Source organism: Folsomia candida, unplaced genomic scaffold, assembly GCF_002217175.1.
Source record: "Folsomia candida strain VU population unplaced genomic scaffold, ASM221717v1 Fcan01_Sc021, whole genome shotgun sequence".
Lineage (NCBI taxonomy): Eukaryota > Metazoa > Arthropoda > Collembola > Entomobryomorpha > Isotomidae > Folsomia > Folsomia candida.
In genome coordinates, this window is record NW_019091213.1 from 40,517 (window position 1) to 54,954 (window position 14,438).

Consider the following 14,438-nt stretch of genomic DNA (forward strand, 5'->3'; position numbering starts at 1 on the left):
TGTAATGCATTTAGTTGCTTTTCTTCACGAAAGGAATATTAACGTCGTGGAGCATTTGTGTAACGTGGAAAGGAAGAAAATGAATGTTAATTGCGGATAGTAGTTCACAAGGAGTGAGTCGTCTCATATCTCACCATGCCCCGTCCGGACATTTTTATCATCGAGCATAATACTGCATCCAAATGCCCTCGCCCACTTCACATTATCAAATCCAATACTCCCACTACGACGCTATATAATCAATACAAAATCAATATCATTACACTGCATTTTCACCTTCACCTTTGTGGAGGAGAAAGCAAGTGAGAGCAGCAACAGGTTCTCGCATGGAAAGTGACGAGGTGATGAGGCAAATTGAGACGACGAGTACTTTAGCCGTGCGGTGCTGGATTGCATGGCCAGTTGTCAGCCGGATACCATGCGGAATAGTAGCAAAACAGCACTCGGCAGATCAGCTTGGGGTTTCCGGCCCTAAATTCTTTCCAAGACGACGAGGCGACCCCCGTCCTGCTGCGACCACGTCCTCCAAATTGCATTGTTTATTTTTTCTCGTTGTCCTCGTGATGAGTGCTTCCCCAAGTCAGGATCGAGTGGCTTTAGAAGGAAGAAACCCACAAATTGCATGTCGCATGCAACTATGCAAAAGAAAATTAACAAGTGACGTTATTATGACGAAAAATAGTTGAGAACAGGTAGATAAACTACGAGTTGGTGGGTGCATCTACTCTTGATTTATAGTCTGTCTGTGTGATGGATGATGATCGAGCTAGGCGTTGATGGCCGAAGAAGTGCAATTATTTCCTTTTTTATTTGCTCCAGGCTGTCAATAATAATTTGATGGGTTGTTGGAAGAATACCACATTCATCGTCATCGACTGGATCCATCATCTCTCCGCGTTGGCAAATTCCTCGGATTCTTCAGACAATAAGATACACTCGAGAAGACCAAGAATATTAGTCAATGCGGTGATTCTTCTCGATCTTGGTGAGCGATTTTCTCCTGTTTTATTTAAACAAGCTGTTTTGTGACTCATAAATAGTTTAAATAAGAATTGTATGATCTGCATTGGTTCACAGGATTTGTTTCGAGCATTTCCTTTTAGAGTGCCGAACAAGACGAACAGTCTCGGCCCAATCATAAATACTTAAGTCCTACAAATTCTACGCACAACAAGACCTGGGTCGTCCGGCGATATAATTCCAGAGGAGACTACGCTGACATGCACCCTTCGCAAAATCCGCGCAAAAAGAAGGATAATCCTCCTCCTCCGTCCGTCCGTCGTTATCATGCAGTGAGTACTTTATTACACTCGAGCATTGTTATGTCTGCCTCGGAAACATGCTCATCTTACTTAATTCTTCTTCTCATGTATTCACAACTCTCTCCTTTTCTGTGAAGTACCTCGTAACTTGATCTCACTCAACATGACCACCATACAACCATAACTTATTTCGTCCATCAATTCATCGAGATGCGAGATAGAGCTCTTATTACTCATAAAATGAGAAGCCTTGCTTGTCATTGTTTATTTTCCGTCCATTTAAAAGTGCTTAAGCATGCAGAATATTATAGACTATGATTTTGTACTGGCCCGTCCTCCTGAATCCTCTTCGTATTGTTCCATAATTATAGATTTTCCTCCGTTTAGTAGGATGTTTAGTTATAATGACAATGCTCGGGAAATTGCAATTTTGCAATAAAGAGTAATGAACAATTATATTTTATGCTCCGAGTGAGCGACGTTAACCAATGAGACACTTTTCTCTCCCAACGATAATTAACGGGAACACGTGGTGGTCAACTGATAAGTGAGAAGATGCAACATGATGGTTATTTCCTTATGTACTGGACTGAAATGTTTATTGCAGAGTTGTCATTGTTTATTTATTGTTGCAGCCGTCGCCGCCTCGTTTGCTCTCGACAACAGGTTCGACCACGTTGGAGGAGATGATTGACGAAGTCCTGCTCGGACATGATGGCGAAATCAGGGATGACCAAGGTTTCCAGCTGGAAGCACTCCTAAATTCCCCTCCTCCGAGTAGTGCTGATTTGCGACGCCCAACTGCAGAGTTACGACGCTTTGATGAGCGAGACTACCAATGTAGGTGTGACATACGTTTTTATCGTTGCACATAATGTACCATCAATCCATCTACTTGGAATGAATGCTAATAATAAATTAATGCTCTGGCTGGACGATAAATAGCCCATCGTCGGGAGAGTTTTCCCCACACGCATCAACCACTCCGCCATCACGCCCATGTCCAGAGGAGACGGACAACTTCCTCCTCCACGACGACGACGACGACGACGACAAAGGGGTCGGACACCACCGCCACTGGAACCAATTTGTAAGAACCTTTCCCTTTCTTTCTATTTCACCCCACCAATTTTGCTGTATGTAGACTCATTATTAATGTGGCTACAATTCAACTGTCGACCACCACCGTCACTTTTATTATGCACACGGTTTGTGAATAGAGCAGCACAACTTCCACATTCCGAATCTATTTCCCGATGGTGGTTTTGGTAACGCGACTCGCTCGACAGTTTCGGATTGCAGCAGATTATTGCTAATAAATGAATGAATGTATGTACGAGACTCGTACTACGAGTACTGAACGTTGTGCAGTTTGTTCTTCGATTCCACAATTAATGTGCATGCACCGACAAATGTTTATTTTTTAGTGTTTCCCGAATTGGCTTATTGTTTTCTTGTAAAGTAAACTGACTTATGCGGACTGTGGTGGTGCCGGCGTGTCGCATCGGATTTAAAATGTTCTCCATTCATGTACTGATTGCGAGCAATTGAGGCTTTGTAGACGAGAAATTTCTTTCATTCTGCAACAATTGTCAATAGAATTGTTGGTGTCGGACTGGAAACCACCAGACGACATTATTTATACTGCAATACCAGCATGCATTCAGCTGAAAAAGAAAATCGCTCCCACGTTTTTGGTCAGTTCCAACGTGGTGAAATCAATTTCAGAAATATTCGTCCTGCGTTTTCGAACAACATGTGTATCGAAATGAGGTAAACGACGGCCGTGTTGTTACTTTTGCTGTGTTATTCATAGCTGTGCACTACCGGCGATTGCACACTAATGAACATGCACGTAGCACACGTGCACCCCTCTCGTCTCATTATTGAATTATTGAGTATCTCGTATCGGTCTGCATAATATGTAGCGTATGAGTTTTATTCCATTCACACGTTTGTTCTTGTCCATGGTTATTCTCAGTAAATTGGAAGCGTTTGTGAGTCGCCCAGTCTTTGGGAGTCCTGTCCCATTCGTCCACGACCTTTCTGGGAGGACCAACTCGCCTCCGAAAAAGGTGCAATTTGAGATTGGTGAGTAAACGAGAGTTGACATGCCATCCATATACTTTGAGGTTTGTCGGAAATGGTGTAAATTAGCTCTGGTATTTTTGTGGTTAAGGTGGTGCCTCACTCCTCAATCAGGAAGAGCAGCAACAATCTCATGAGGAGAAGAAGAAGCACAAGAAACATCATCATCACCACCACAGTCACGGTCGCCGACTAAACGGGAGTGACCGTTTTGCCCAGCCTGAACTCGAAGCTGGCATGGATGATCTGGACCAGGAGAATCTGTCCAGTATGTGAACGACTAGTCCAAAGGGCATGCGTACTCGTCAGCCCCTTAATAAATACCTATGTACTTAAAAGCATGTCTCATTTTTTCCTCGGTGTCTTTACAGCTCATCGGTTTACTGACAACAAAGGGTATCAAAGGCATAAGATTTCCTCCAAATTCTCGGATGATCTGCTGGACACATCTGCCGCAATGTCTCTGAAACCTGTGAGATATGACCACCAGCCCCACGAGGTAAATTGTGGATCCCAGTTTTATGCACGTCACATACTTATCAAATTGCGATACCAGTGTGGGTTACTAATGTTCTCTGCTGAATTTCCTCTACTAAAATAATGTTAGCAATAACTTTTTCCTTCTCTTTCATAGATATTTGTGGAGCTGGACGTCTTGTCCGGTCAGGGTGAGCATCGACAGTGGAAGGTAAACTGTGTTGTCCTTATGGTTGATCAGTAATATTGTGAAATAAAATTAATATCCACGACCACTGGAAATGGATAGGAGGCGGCTCGATGGATCAAGTACGAAGAAGACGTTCTGGAAGGGTCGGACCGGTGGGGAAGGTAAGTAAACGAGTGAACACGGTTCCCATACAGCACCCTCAATAAATATTTTTTGATTTTTTTATTCAACGAGTATAGACCTCACGTTGCGTCCTTAAGCTTCCACTCGCTCATCAATCTGCGCCAACTAATTGAATCCGGTATGATTAATTGCACTAAATTATATTAAGCAGCCAACAAATTATTATAATTTCATGTTACACTCTTTCGTATCTGCGCAGGAGTGACTCTGCTTGACTTACAAGAAAGGGACCTGCCTGGGGTAGCATACCGCGCAGTGGAGGCCTTTGTCCTGAAGGAACTCATTCGCCCAGAGGAGAAAGCCTTTGTCATGAGGAACATCCTTTTGAAACACAAGCACGTCAATGAGAACGACAGCCCATGGAAGTTTAACTTGCGGAGGAATACGACGGCCAACGGCAGTCTCACCAGTCTGCACGCCATGATGGAGCAAGACAAGCTCCGTCACAATCACCATCGCGCCCTGATGGCCTCACCAAACAGCAACACGGTACCGGACGGTCTGGTGAATGGTGCGGGTGGTGGAATGGTTGCTGCAGTGGCTGGAAAGATGGCACGTAGAAATAGTGCTGCATCCAGACTGACCTGTCAGGATTACCAGCAGGAGGATCTCCACCATGAGCGGATTCTGATTGATGAAGACTCTGCCATATCCCCACTTAGCACTCATCCATCGGTTAGTGCAATTCACACGGCGTATGAAATATTAGGCTAATAATAATAACGCCGAGTCAGGATATTAAGAGTTGATGGGAGTGTTTTCACTTTTTGTTTCACAATAGGTTTTACTTAATATTCAATTCATGAAATTTGTTTCAAGTTTAGGTTTGTTTATTTAGTTTATTTAAATACATAAAAATTAGGACGACCTGATGACCCAGTTATCTCTCAACAACATGACCGAGGAGGATGTCAAGTGGGTTTTGAACAAGGAGAACCTCTTGCGGCGAATTCCTGTCGGGGCAGAAGGTGCGAATCGAAACAGACTACTACATCTTCTGAAGGGGAAATGAGAATGAGTGTTAATTTACTTTTCCACAGCTTCCATCGTGCTCGTGGGGAAAGATGACAAGTTGGAGCGACCCATCATGGCGTTTATTCGACTTGCAGAAAGTTCCTACATGCCAAATATCACAGAGGTATCATTGTTATCATGCATTAATGTATGGGTGTCCAAACTGCGTACCTGCAGTTAGCTTAATATTTTTATGGTGTCATTAGGTCCCAATTCCTGTGCGGTTCATTTACGTTGTGTTGGGTAAGTTTATGCATAATATTAATGCCCTTATTTACTCACTTGAAAATAAAATGAATCGATTGCTGATCTTTAGGCCCCAGCTCCTTTGACCTGGACTACAAAGAAATTGGCCGCTCCATTTCGACCCTCATGTCCAACACGGTATGCACTTTAAGCACAACGCACGATTCAAAGTCAGTTCAATGCGGAGCCTATCAGAACTGAGTAATCAGTTATATGCAAATTCATACACACGGTAGAAAATTGGCACTTGTACTAATTGATGTCTACTAAAAACTATCATGGGTTGTGTGTAGCATTTTCACGAAATCGCGTACAAAGCACACGACCGGCGCGATATGCTCAAAGGTATTCACGACTTTCTGGACGAATCCATCGTGTTGCCCCCGGGGGACTGGGACAACGAACTTTTCCCCTTCGAAGGTATGCCTCACTGCCTTCTAAAACTATTACGAACCTGGAACTTGCTCATTTCTAAAAAAAATAAATGAACTAATTTCAACTGAACCAAAACTCTTGTCACCTCCCAGAGATGAAGGAGAAGCGGGACGCGCTGCGTAGACGGAAGGAATCGAAACGCCGTCAGAGTAGCATTCGAACGCAAGGGGTTGGACTTTTGGAGGACGACAAGGGGGCTGAAGGTTGTGGTTTTGGAGAACCACCCGAGGACCACCGCCGCCCCAGCAAGGACCATCACGACAACCCTTTCAAGCGAACTTCGAGGCTCTTTGGTGGCATGATGAATGATGCGAGGCGACGCTACAAACGCTACTGGTCTGACCTCAAGGACGGTCTCAATTTCCAAACGTTGGCATCAGTTGTCTTCATATACTTTGCCTGCTTGTCTGGGGCCATTGCTATTGGTGGCATTCTCAGTAAGATTATTTTCATCCAAGTTTTATTCGGACACCTGCCCTACATATGTGGGACACTAAATAATAAATATGAATAGTACATGTTACTCTTCTGCTCAATATTTTCGTTCTTCTTGGTGAGACAGGTGACAGAACGGATAAGCACATTGGAATCTCGGAGACTTTGGTAGCTACCTCGGTATCCGGCTTGATTTTCTCTCTCATGTCTGGCCAGCCCCTCGTAATTCTCGGCACGACGGGTCCGCTACTTCTTTTTGATGAAAGTTTGTACAAAGTGAGGAGCTTATCCAACCAATGTGCCATGCTACGCTACAACTACTACATACATCCATAAAAATGCAATGAATACTTGATACTTGCAGATTTGCAAGCAGAACGATGTAGATTTTCTCGCCTTCCGCTTTTGGATCGGACTTTGGGTCGTCATGATTGGAATGTTTGTCGTGTCGTTCGACGGGAGTGTCATAGCCAGATTTTTTAGTCGTTTTGTCCAGGAAATATTTGCCTCGCTTATTTCCATTATGTTCATCTCCGAGGCCATCGAAAATATTGTCAAGGTACAACCAAATACAACAAGGTGTATGCAGCAAAGTACAGTTCCACTCTTGACGTTAATTGTGTAATTGTTTTTCAGGTTTACACAGATCACCCAGTTCAACAATCATATGGAAACAGATCAGCGGGTTCGTCGCCCTCTCCCAACACTGCCTTGCTGTCCACATTGCTAACCTTTGGCACATTTGGGATAGCCTACACCCTACGAGCTGCCCGAACGTCCACCTACTTCACACTCGGCGTAATAATAAGTCATATTTTATTTCCAAACACAGGCGTAAAAACAGTAAAAACGCTGCTATATAGATTTGATTTTGACTTCCACCTATGTATCTATATTCACAGATCCGAAAGTTCCTGGGGAATTTTGCAGTGCCCATCGCCATCGCGTTGATGGTGGGGATTGACTATAGTCTCATGGAAAGGGCTACCACAAAAAAACTGGAGGTGCCCGATGGGTTGAAAAATTCGAAGCCACGGTAGCTCATAATAAATGACTATACGACTTAATATCTATGCACGGAAATCGCTAAAGATAAAACTAACTACTGCAGATCATCCTGGATGGTGGACGTTAGCCCAATTCCTTGGCACATGGCTTTCCTCGCTATAGTCCCAGCCACATTGGTCTTCATGTGAGTTTTAGTTTTAAATTTTTTCATAGATCGGATAAACTCATGTATGTACATCTTGACGGATAGTGACAGGCTTTTGGTATCGAATGAGCTGCAGCACAAGCATTTATTTTCAGCTTATTTTGAGGAAATATGGATTTTGAATTTTGCAGACTCATGTTCATGGAGACTTGCATCTGTGCCTTAATCATTGGGAAGAAGGAGAACAAGTTACAAAAGGGCGGAGGCTATCATCTCGACATTTTTCTTATCTGTGTCATCAACGGTGGGCTGGCATGTATTGGGGGCTGTTGGGTTTGTGCAGCCACCGTCCGTGCCGTGGCCCACGCATCGAGCCTCATCGTATTTTCTACAAATAATCCTCCTGGAGAGAAGGTAATTAATTAATTAACTATATGAAATATTAATAATCTCTTTATAAGTGAACTATAGTTCATGTATCCTTTATATCGAGCTTATATTACATATTATATTACTCCCCCAAATAGCCTTCCATTGTGGGGGTAAAGGGTAAGCATCCATGTGTCCGTCCTCATGATTGGTCTAAATTCGTTTAATTATTAATTAAATTTGACGCTATCTGTCTCTTTAATCTTAGAGCAACGCGTGTCCAACTTTATCATCTCAATCCTCGTGGGCTTGTCTGTATTCGTGTCACCCATTTTGATGTATATTCCCATGGCCGTCCTTTTCGGAGTGTTTCTGTAAAATAATTAGTCGAGTGGGACACAATTAATTGTAAATATATCGAACTAACAGTAATCCTTTAAACAAACAGGTACATGGGAATCTCTTCCATGGCTGGAATCCAGTTTTTCGAACGATGCTCTCTCTTGTTCAAGCAAGTAAACAATCATCCGCAGGTATGTCGATAAGTAATAATAAATAAATGATGTAACAACAATTGCCATTCTCGTAAATTGGGTAATGTAATATTTCATAAATGGCAGTCCCTTTATCGCGCATTTATTTTGACAGGTGCCCTACGTTCAACGTGTCAAGACGAGTAAAATGCACTTGTTCACGGTCATACAGGTTCTTTGCCTGGCCACCTTGTTGGGGGTGAGGCAGACGTCGGCTGCACTCGCCATACCATTTCTGCTCATCCTTCTCGTCCCTTTGAGACTCTTTGGACTTGAGCGACTGTTCAAACCGTCGGAACTGCAAGCGGTAGGACTGCTCAATCAGGTCAAATATGGTGCTTGAATGAGTTTATGTGTCATTGTAACAGTTGGATGAAAGTGGCGAGGATGTCCCAGAAGATGATAACAGTAGTTGTGGCAAGAGGATGTCCATGGACAAACTTCCTCTCAACGTCAATAGTGACAACCTTACCTTTTCGGACGATCTATACAAGGAAGAACAGGCCTCTGCTACTCTGAACTTTATCGACCTTGGCATGACCGTTGATCCACCCAACAAACCAAGCAACGGGGTCGTCCAGCAAAATGGGATGCAAAACAACACCAAGGAATGATCCATTCATCGGGAGCAAAAATATAACAAAAATAAAACACAAACGTTCAGAGAATGTATTTTATATACATAGTATCAAATAAGAAGACCACAGTATGAGGAGAACAATACGACGAGGGCATTTGTGCCAGGGAATGCATATAATATGGTTATAATATGGTTATAATATAGTTATATGCATATAATGCATATAATTGCATATAATAATTGTAATATTAATATACATCCAGACGGAAAGGTTATCGCGAAAAATAATGAGGATAACTTGGTGTTCTTTGTTCTTTTATACATATAAATGTACATATTTATTTTAAGGAAATACATGCGTTGACACTCACAAAAAAGAGAAAGAAAGCCATAATGCTGGGCCAATAATTCCACGTCCATTCCATGAATTAATGTGCCATTCCTCATTCATCATAAAATCACTTTATAGATTTTTGAAGGACGATATCCGAGAAATTATAGGGACCAATCGTACATTTAGAAGACTTTGTTCATACCAGAAACGGATCATGAAAATGAAAATTGAGACTCCTAATGGGTCTGGAAGTATGCCTAGTAGAAAATAGTAGAAATGAGTAGAAATTCATGGAAGTCGTCACTCGTCACCCCACTCCCACCCGGAAGAAGGCAACGTTCAACTGCTCATAATAATATTTGTGACTCATTTCCGTTTTTTGAATTGTCAATATTTGATTTGATCCTAGGTTTTTCAATCCACTTTACTTAAAACTTTAACAAGAACTATGAGACCGGTAATTGATTTTGGAGAGTGCGTGAGGGACTCGCCCAGGTTTCGTTCAGAATTAGAAGATCAACTTCACAAAGTAGATAATCTGGATACAAAACTGGATAAGCTGCTCAAAACGTCTAATCACATGATCGACGTTGGTAAAACACACCTCAATTCTCAGCAGTAAGTACCAACAATAGCTGTGCATAACATAAAATCAATAATGGTAATTTTATAAATATCGAACTAGGCAATTAAACTAAATTATACCGTGTCTCTTGATGCAGTACTTTCATCAACGCCATGTCGGATGTGAGCTCTCACTTTCGCCAAGATCCACCCGTCTACTCTGCTTTTAACAAATGTTGCAATGGGCTCATAGAATTGGCCAAATTCCACTCAACCCTAATCGACCAGGTTCACAGGGCTATATGTCGTAACATGGCAGACTTTCTCAAAAAGTAATAGTAGTAGGATGCATTCCTTATTATTGGATACTTCTAGTGCCCTGTTTATTTGTCTAAAACTTTACGATTTCCTCACAGGGAGGTACGCTCCTGCAAGGACATGAAGTCATATTTGGAAAAGTTGCAACAAGACTACGACACCGCACTCCAGCGAAATTCGTCGTTGGCGAAAGGGAAAAGTACTGTTGAATCTGAAGAGACTCTGAACGCAGTCTCAGTGGCTCGAGTCAACTACCGGTCAGCTGCCGTAGACACCGTTTATACAATCACACTGCTCCAACAAAGAAAGCGATTTGAAATACTCGATGATGTGAGTTCATAGTTTGCATGCAGGTTGAGTTACCTGCTACGTATTAAAGTGAGTTAGTTATGTTCTGTGCGGTGGAACCTAGCCTGATATCCACAAAACTAACTGCCTTCTAACTATCTTGTCTTGAGGCCGGGGTTTCTCGTTATTAGGCTCTCCCCACACAGCACATACCTAGCTCACTTAAGTTTAGTAACTCATTTAGTATTTTTTGTGCAGATATTGTCTGTGATGCAAGCCCAGAAAACCTACTTTCATCAGGGGTCTGATTTTTTCAAAGGTAAGGGAATGTGTGTATTAACATTTATATGCATTAAATTTGTTGATCACTCTCGTTAATTTGTTGCTGTTTCTTTTTCAAAGATGCAGACCCGTTTCTAAAAAGCCTCAGCACAGAAGTATGATTTCAAAATTTAAATATATACATATTAGACAAAGAATCATTATTTGATATAAATTATACGACGGGGATAGTACTAAAAATATAACGTTCATATAAATCTCAAGTTGTCAAATATGCGCTCAACCCTGGGCAGAGAGGCAGAAACGATGCTGGCAAACCGTGACACTCTTATTCACGCGACGCCTGATTATGTCACGTCCCAAATGCCTGGAGCAAGGTCGGATGTGCTCATGCAAGGTTACCTTTACAAACGTGGGTCGGCAAAAACATTTAAATCCTGGAAAAGGCGATGGTTAGTAGAATAATTTAGCAGAAAAACGATGAGATGATATTGAACAAGTCTGTCATTTTTGGTGACTGGCGCTATATTTTTATGGGTAGGTTTGAACTGTTGGACAAAGGTCAACTCGTGTACAGGAAACGAGTGGACGAACTCCCCACAGTCATGGAGGACGATTTACGCATATGTCTAGTCAGACCAATGGCAGAATGTGATCGCAGATTTTGCTTTGAACTCATATCTCCAAACAAGTGAGTATTGCATTTTTAATTGGTTTACTAATAACTCAAGTGCATCGGCTGATATCATGGATATATGGATAACGAAATATATCGTCTACTTAATTTCCCACACAGAATTCACATTTTGCAAGCAGATCGTGAAGAAATTTTCAACGCCTGGGTTCAGGCACTCCAATCCGCTATTAGTTTTGCAATTCACAAAGAGAAGGATGACAATCAATCCCCTCCATCTTCGCTCAGCGGTGCGGGAGTAAAGGAACAGCCTAAAATGCCTTCAGAAAAAGCAAGGTGAGTTTGAGTAAAGTTTGAGACAATATTAATCGTACTACTAGTTCGATACGCACACACACACTGCCATTTAAATATTTATATTTATTTATCAAAATACTTTCAGAATTTTGGAAAGGATTATGCAAGTCCGTGGAAATACTGCATGCTGTGACTGTGGTGCGACTAGTCCTGAATGGGCCAGTGTCAATTTGGGAATAACACTTTGCATTGGTCAGCCCTAGAACAACTTTGAACTTTCAGATTCAACACTTTGCAGGATTTGTAGTTTTTTTTTGTACACAGAATGCTCCGGGATTCATCGCAGTCTTGGCGTGCATCACTCCAAAGTGAAGTCTCTGATTTTGGACACTTGGGACCAGGGCCTGCTGAAAGTAATGTGTGAGCTCGGCAATGACATTGTCAATCGAATCTATCTCGCCAAAGTGGATGTGATGGACGGTCTGGGGCTTGAGAAGGCTTGTCCGGATTCTCCTCGGTTAGTTTAGGGTTGTAATGAATTCAAGACTGACTGACTATATTAACCTATTTACTTGGCTTTAGTGACGTTCGGGAGACATGGATTCGAGCAAAATATGTGGACCGTGCATTTGTGGCCCATCCAAAAATTAGTATGGGATCTGGTTGGAGAGTACGGAAACCGAGAAGGAGGAGAACAAAGGAGATAAACAGTGGGAGTGAAGAAACTAGTTTAAAACAGAACCGAGAAACCCCCTCGACTTCTGCCCTGAGCATTCCTGACGTAGCAGTAGAACTACCACCACCAGATTCTAACATCAATCTCAAAGTACATAGAATGAATATGAAATTATGCCTCTATTATAATCTCTGCATGGTAATTGATTGGAGGGTAACGAATGACGTGGTTTGCAGGTGAGCGATGAAACGACGTCCGAGACGGACTCGTTCCAGTCGGTGTATTCCACCCGAGGAGAGGCGAGTGGTGGGAGTGACCAAGACCAGGAAGCCGTCCTCGTGTTCGGCTCCGACCTTCCTCCCAGTCATACGGACATTGTTCGAAGCATTCGACCTGACGAGGATGACGTGGCTGGAGGATCCGGTGAGGAGGAAGAGCAACCAATCTCCAATTTGGGTATTCTATAAGTACATATCCCGATCTTGTTTTGAAAATTTTGGACTGACGATCTGCTAACGTGTAGTGCACCAAGATTTGGAGGTGCTAGATGCTAACATGCTTCTCTTCAAGGCTGCAAGAGTGGGAAATGTGGGGGTGATGCTGGAGTCTCTGGCGCTGGGTGCGGACAAAAACTGGGTCAACTACAATGAGGGAGCCTCCACTCCCCTGCACCAAGCTGTTCTTGGGGTGAGTACACAAACATTTACTCTTTAAGGCACGAGGAGAGTTGTTGCCGTTGTTGCTCATCAATCTGTTCTGTATCGCAGGGGTCCGTGACTGCTTGCGAGTTTCTAATTCTCAATGGTTCTCGAGTGAATGCTGTCGACTCATTAAAAAGAACCCCAATTTGGCTTGCAACGGAAAAAGGTCACTAACTAAACCACATCATCTTCTAGCAGAAGGATGAACCAGGTTAACCATTGCTTATTTTTCACTTTGTCTATAGGTCACACGGGACAAATATGTCTATTTCTCCGTAACCGGGCGGACTACCAACTATCTGACAGCGAAGGGAAAACTCCACTGGATATGGCGATAAAGAGCGAGCACGCCGACATTGTGACCCTTCTCCGACTTGCTCATATGGACGAAGAAATGCGGACGGGGGAAACAAGCCAAACCGATGACACGTTTCAGGAGATTGTGCGAGACATTGCACAGAGAGCTCATCTGGGGCAAGAATCCTCCAGCACGACACAGATGGATTTTGGTTCTCTCGACACAACCACCACCGCCGGCCAAGACTGACCATCACATGAATTTCTCATTCTTTTGATTAAGGATCATGTTATAATTAAATAGTAGGACACTCGTGAAATTGAAATTATGGTGATATTAAACTTCAGCCTTGTAAGCTAAGCTTTTGTTTTAAGATAGCCTGTAACCTGACTTTAACGACACAAGTAGACATTATTAATACGTAACATATAAGTAAGCAAGAAATTTGCAAAAGTTCCTTGTACCTCGTCGCTTGCCAAAATCTTTTCTATCTGCATAAACTGTGTCCCTTACAATTTATAAAGACAAATCCAACCTTGTAATCAAGATATACGTACTAAAAGTTGTACCGAACGTATTTCATTTGTAACGAGAACCATGTTGTTGAGGGATTATTTCAATTCGGTCGTTTTTTTACAATTTTAGGGGTTACATTACAGTCTGTAACTTACGGGATTGTTGTACTTAATGACAGCAGTAGAAGGATTTTCCTAAAACCGATCAAACTAACCATGAGTACATCACTAATTACGAATCTTTCCACGTCTAATAAATTTCAATAAAATGACACAAAATATTATATGATATTTACAAGTGGTTAATGCCGGGTCAGATATTTGCAATGTCATGTCGTCAGAATGAAGTTTGCATGGAATTATTGCAGAGATGAAATATTCAGTCCACCAGAGGGCCAATCTCCCTGTGCAAAAATAAATGGGATGAATGGGGCGCTCATTGAGGATGTGACCTAATGCGACACTAAACGGTCATGACCATTGAGCTGCAGGTGTGACCTTGTCGGCCCTATTAGCCAGCTCTAGCCCATCCAAGATCGATAGTCAAGTACGAAGGGTACCGTCAG

At 42.5% G+C, this 14,438-nt stretch overlaps 2 protein-coding genes across 5 annotated transcripts; both read left to right on the top strand.

The window, feature by feature from the left end:
• Positions 1-288: 288 nt before the first annotated feature.
• LOC110858343 (band 3 anion transport protein) lies at positions 289-9,344 on the top strand. 4 transcript variants are annotated; one of them, XM_035858741.1, is made up of 29 exons: positions 309-711; positions 820-985; positions 1,078-1,292; positions 1,898-2,102; positions 2,208-2,352; positions 3,244-3,353; positions 3,442-3,618; positions 3,722-3,849; positions 3,985-4,038; positions 4,117-4,178; positions 4,257-4,318; positions 4,400-4,875; positions 5,063-5,168; positions 5,241-5,338; positions 5,421-5,457; positions 5,531-5,598; positions 5,754-5,880; positions 5,988-6,332; positions 6,458-6,606; positions 6,695-6,889; positions 6,967-7,128; positions 7,233-7,366; positions 7,442-7,522; positions 7,675-7,897; positions 8,011-8,032; positions 8,121-8,226; positions 8,301-8,385; positions 8,501-8,692; positions 8,754-9,344. In XM_035858741.1, exons 3-29 carry the CDS (start codon positions 1,221-1,223, stop codon positions 8,997-8,999), a joined length of 3,867 nt encoding a protein of 1,288 aa, XP_035714634.1. In that variant the 5' UTR covers positions 309-711; positions 820-985; positions 1,078-1,220; the 3' UTR covers positions 9,000-9,344. The 4 variants fall into 4 exon arrangements, 3 of the variants coding, with proteins under 3 accessions (XP_035714634.1, XP_035714633.1, XP_035714635.1); XM_035858740.1 differs by having other exon boundaries at positions 309-692; XR_004836796.1 differs by lacking the exons at positions 8,011-8,032; positions 8,754-9,344 and having other exon boundaries at positions 289-692; positions 8,501-8,557.
• A 258-nt stretch (positions 9,345-9,602) lies between these two features.
• On the top strand, positions 9,603-14,163 carry LOC110858506 (arf-GAP with coiled-coil, ANK repeat and PH domain-containing protein 2). Its single transcript, XM_022107317.2, has 15 exons — positions 9,603-9,917; positions 10,022-10,195; positions 10,280-10,511; positions 10,728-10,788; positions 10,872-10,906; positions 11,016-11,203; positions 11,293-11,442; positions 11,548-11,721; positions 11,828-11,934; positions 12,007-12,199; positions 12,265-12,508; positions 12,595-12,814; positions 12,882-13,045; positions 13,126-13,225; positions 13,305-14,163. Exons 1-15 carry the CDS (start codon positions 9,748-9,750, stop codon positions 13,604-13,606), a joined length of 2,514 nt encoding a protein of 837 aa, XP_021963009.1. The 5' UTR covers positions 9,603-9,747; the 3' UTR covers positions 13,607-14,163.
• The last annotated feature ends 275 nt before the right edge of the window (positions 14,164-14,438 follow it).

Coding starts and splice junctions, on each gene's coding strand:
- LOC110858343 (XM_035858741.1), top strand. CDS start 1,221: ATGCACCCTTCGCAAAATCCGCGCAAAAAGAAGGATAATCCTCCTCCT. Junction 2,353..3,243: donor ACCGCCACTGGAACCAATTT/GTAAGAACCTTT, acceptor GGTTATTCTCAG/TAAATTGGAAGCGTTTGTGA. Junction 6,607..6,694: donor TTGATGAAAGTTTGTACAAA/GTGAGGAGCTTA, acceptor TGATACTTGCAG/ATTTGCAAGCAGAACGATGT.
- LOC110858506 (XM_022107317.2), top strand. CDS start 9,748: ATGAGACCGGTAATTGATTTTGGAGAGTGCGTGAGGGACTCGCCCAGG. Junction 9,918..10,021: donor ACACACCTCAATTCTCAGCA/GTAAGTACCAAC, acceptor CTCTTGATGCAG/TACTTTCATCAACGCCATGT. Junction 10,196..10,279: donor ATGGCAGACTTTCTCAAAAA/GTAATAGTAGTA, acceptor ATTTCCTCACAG/GGAGGTACGCTCCTGCAAGG.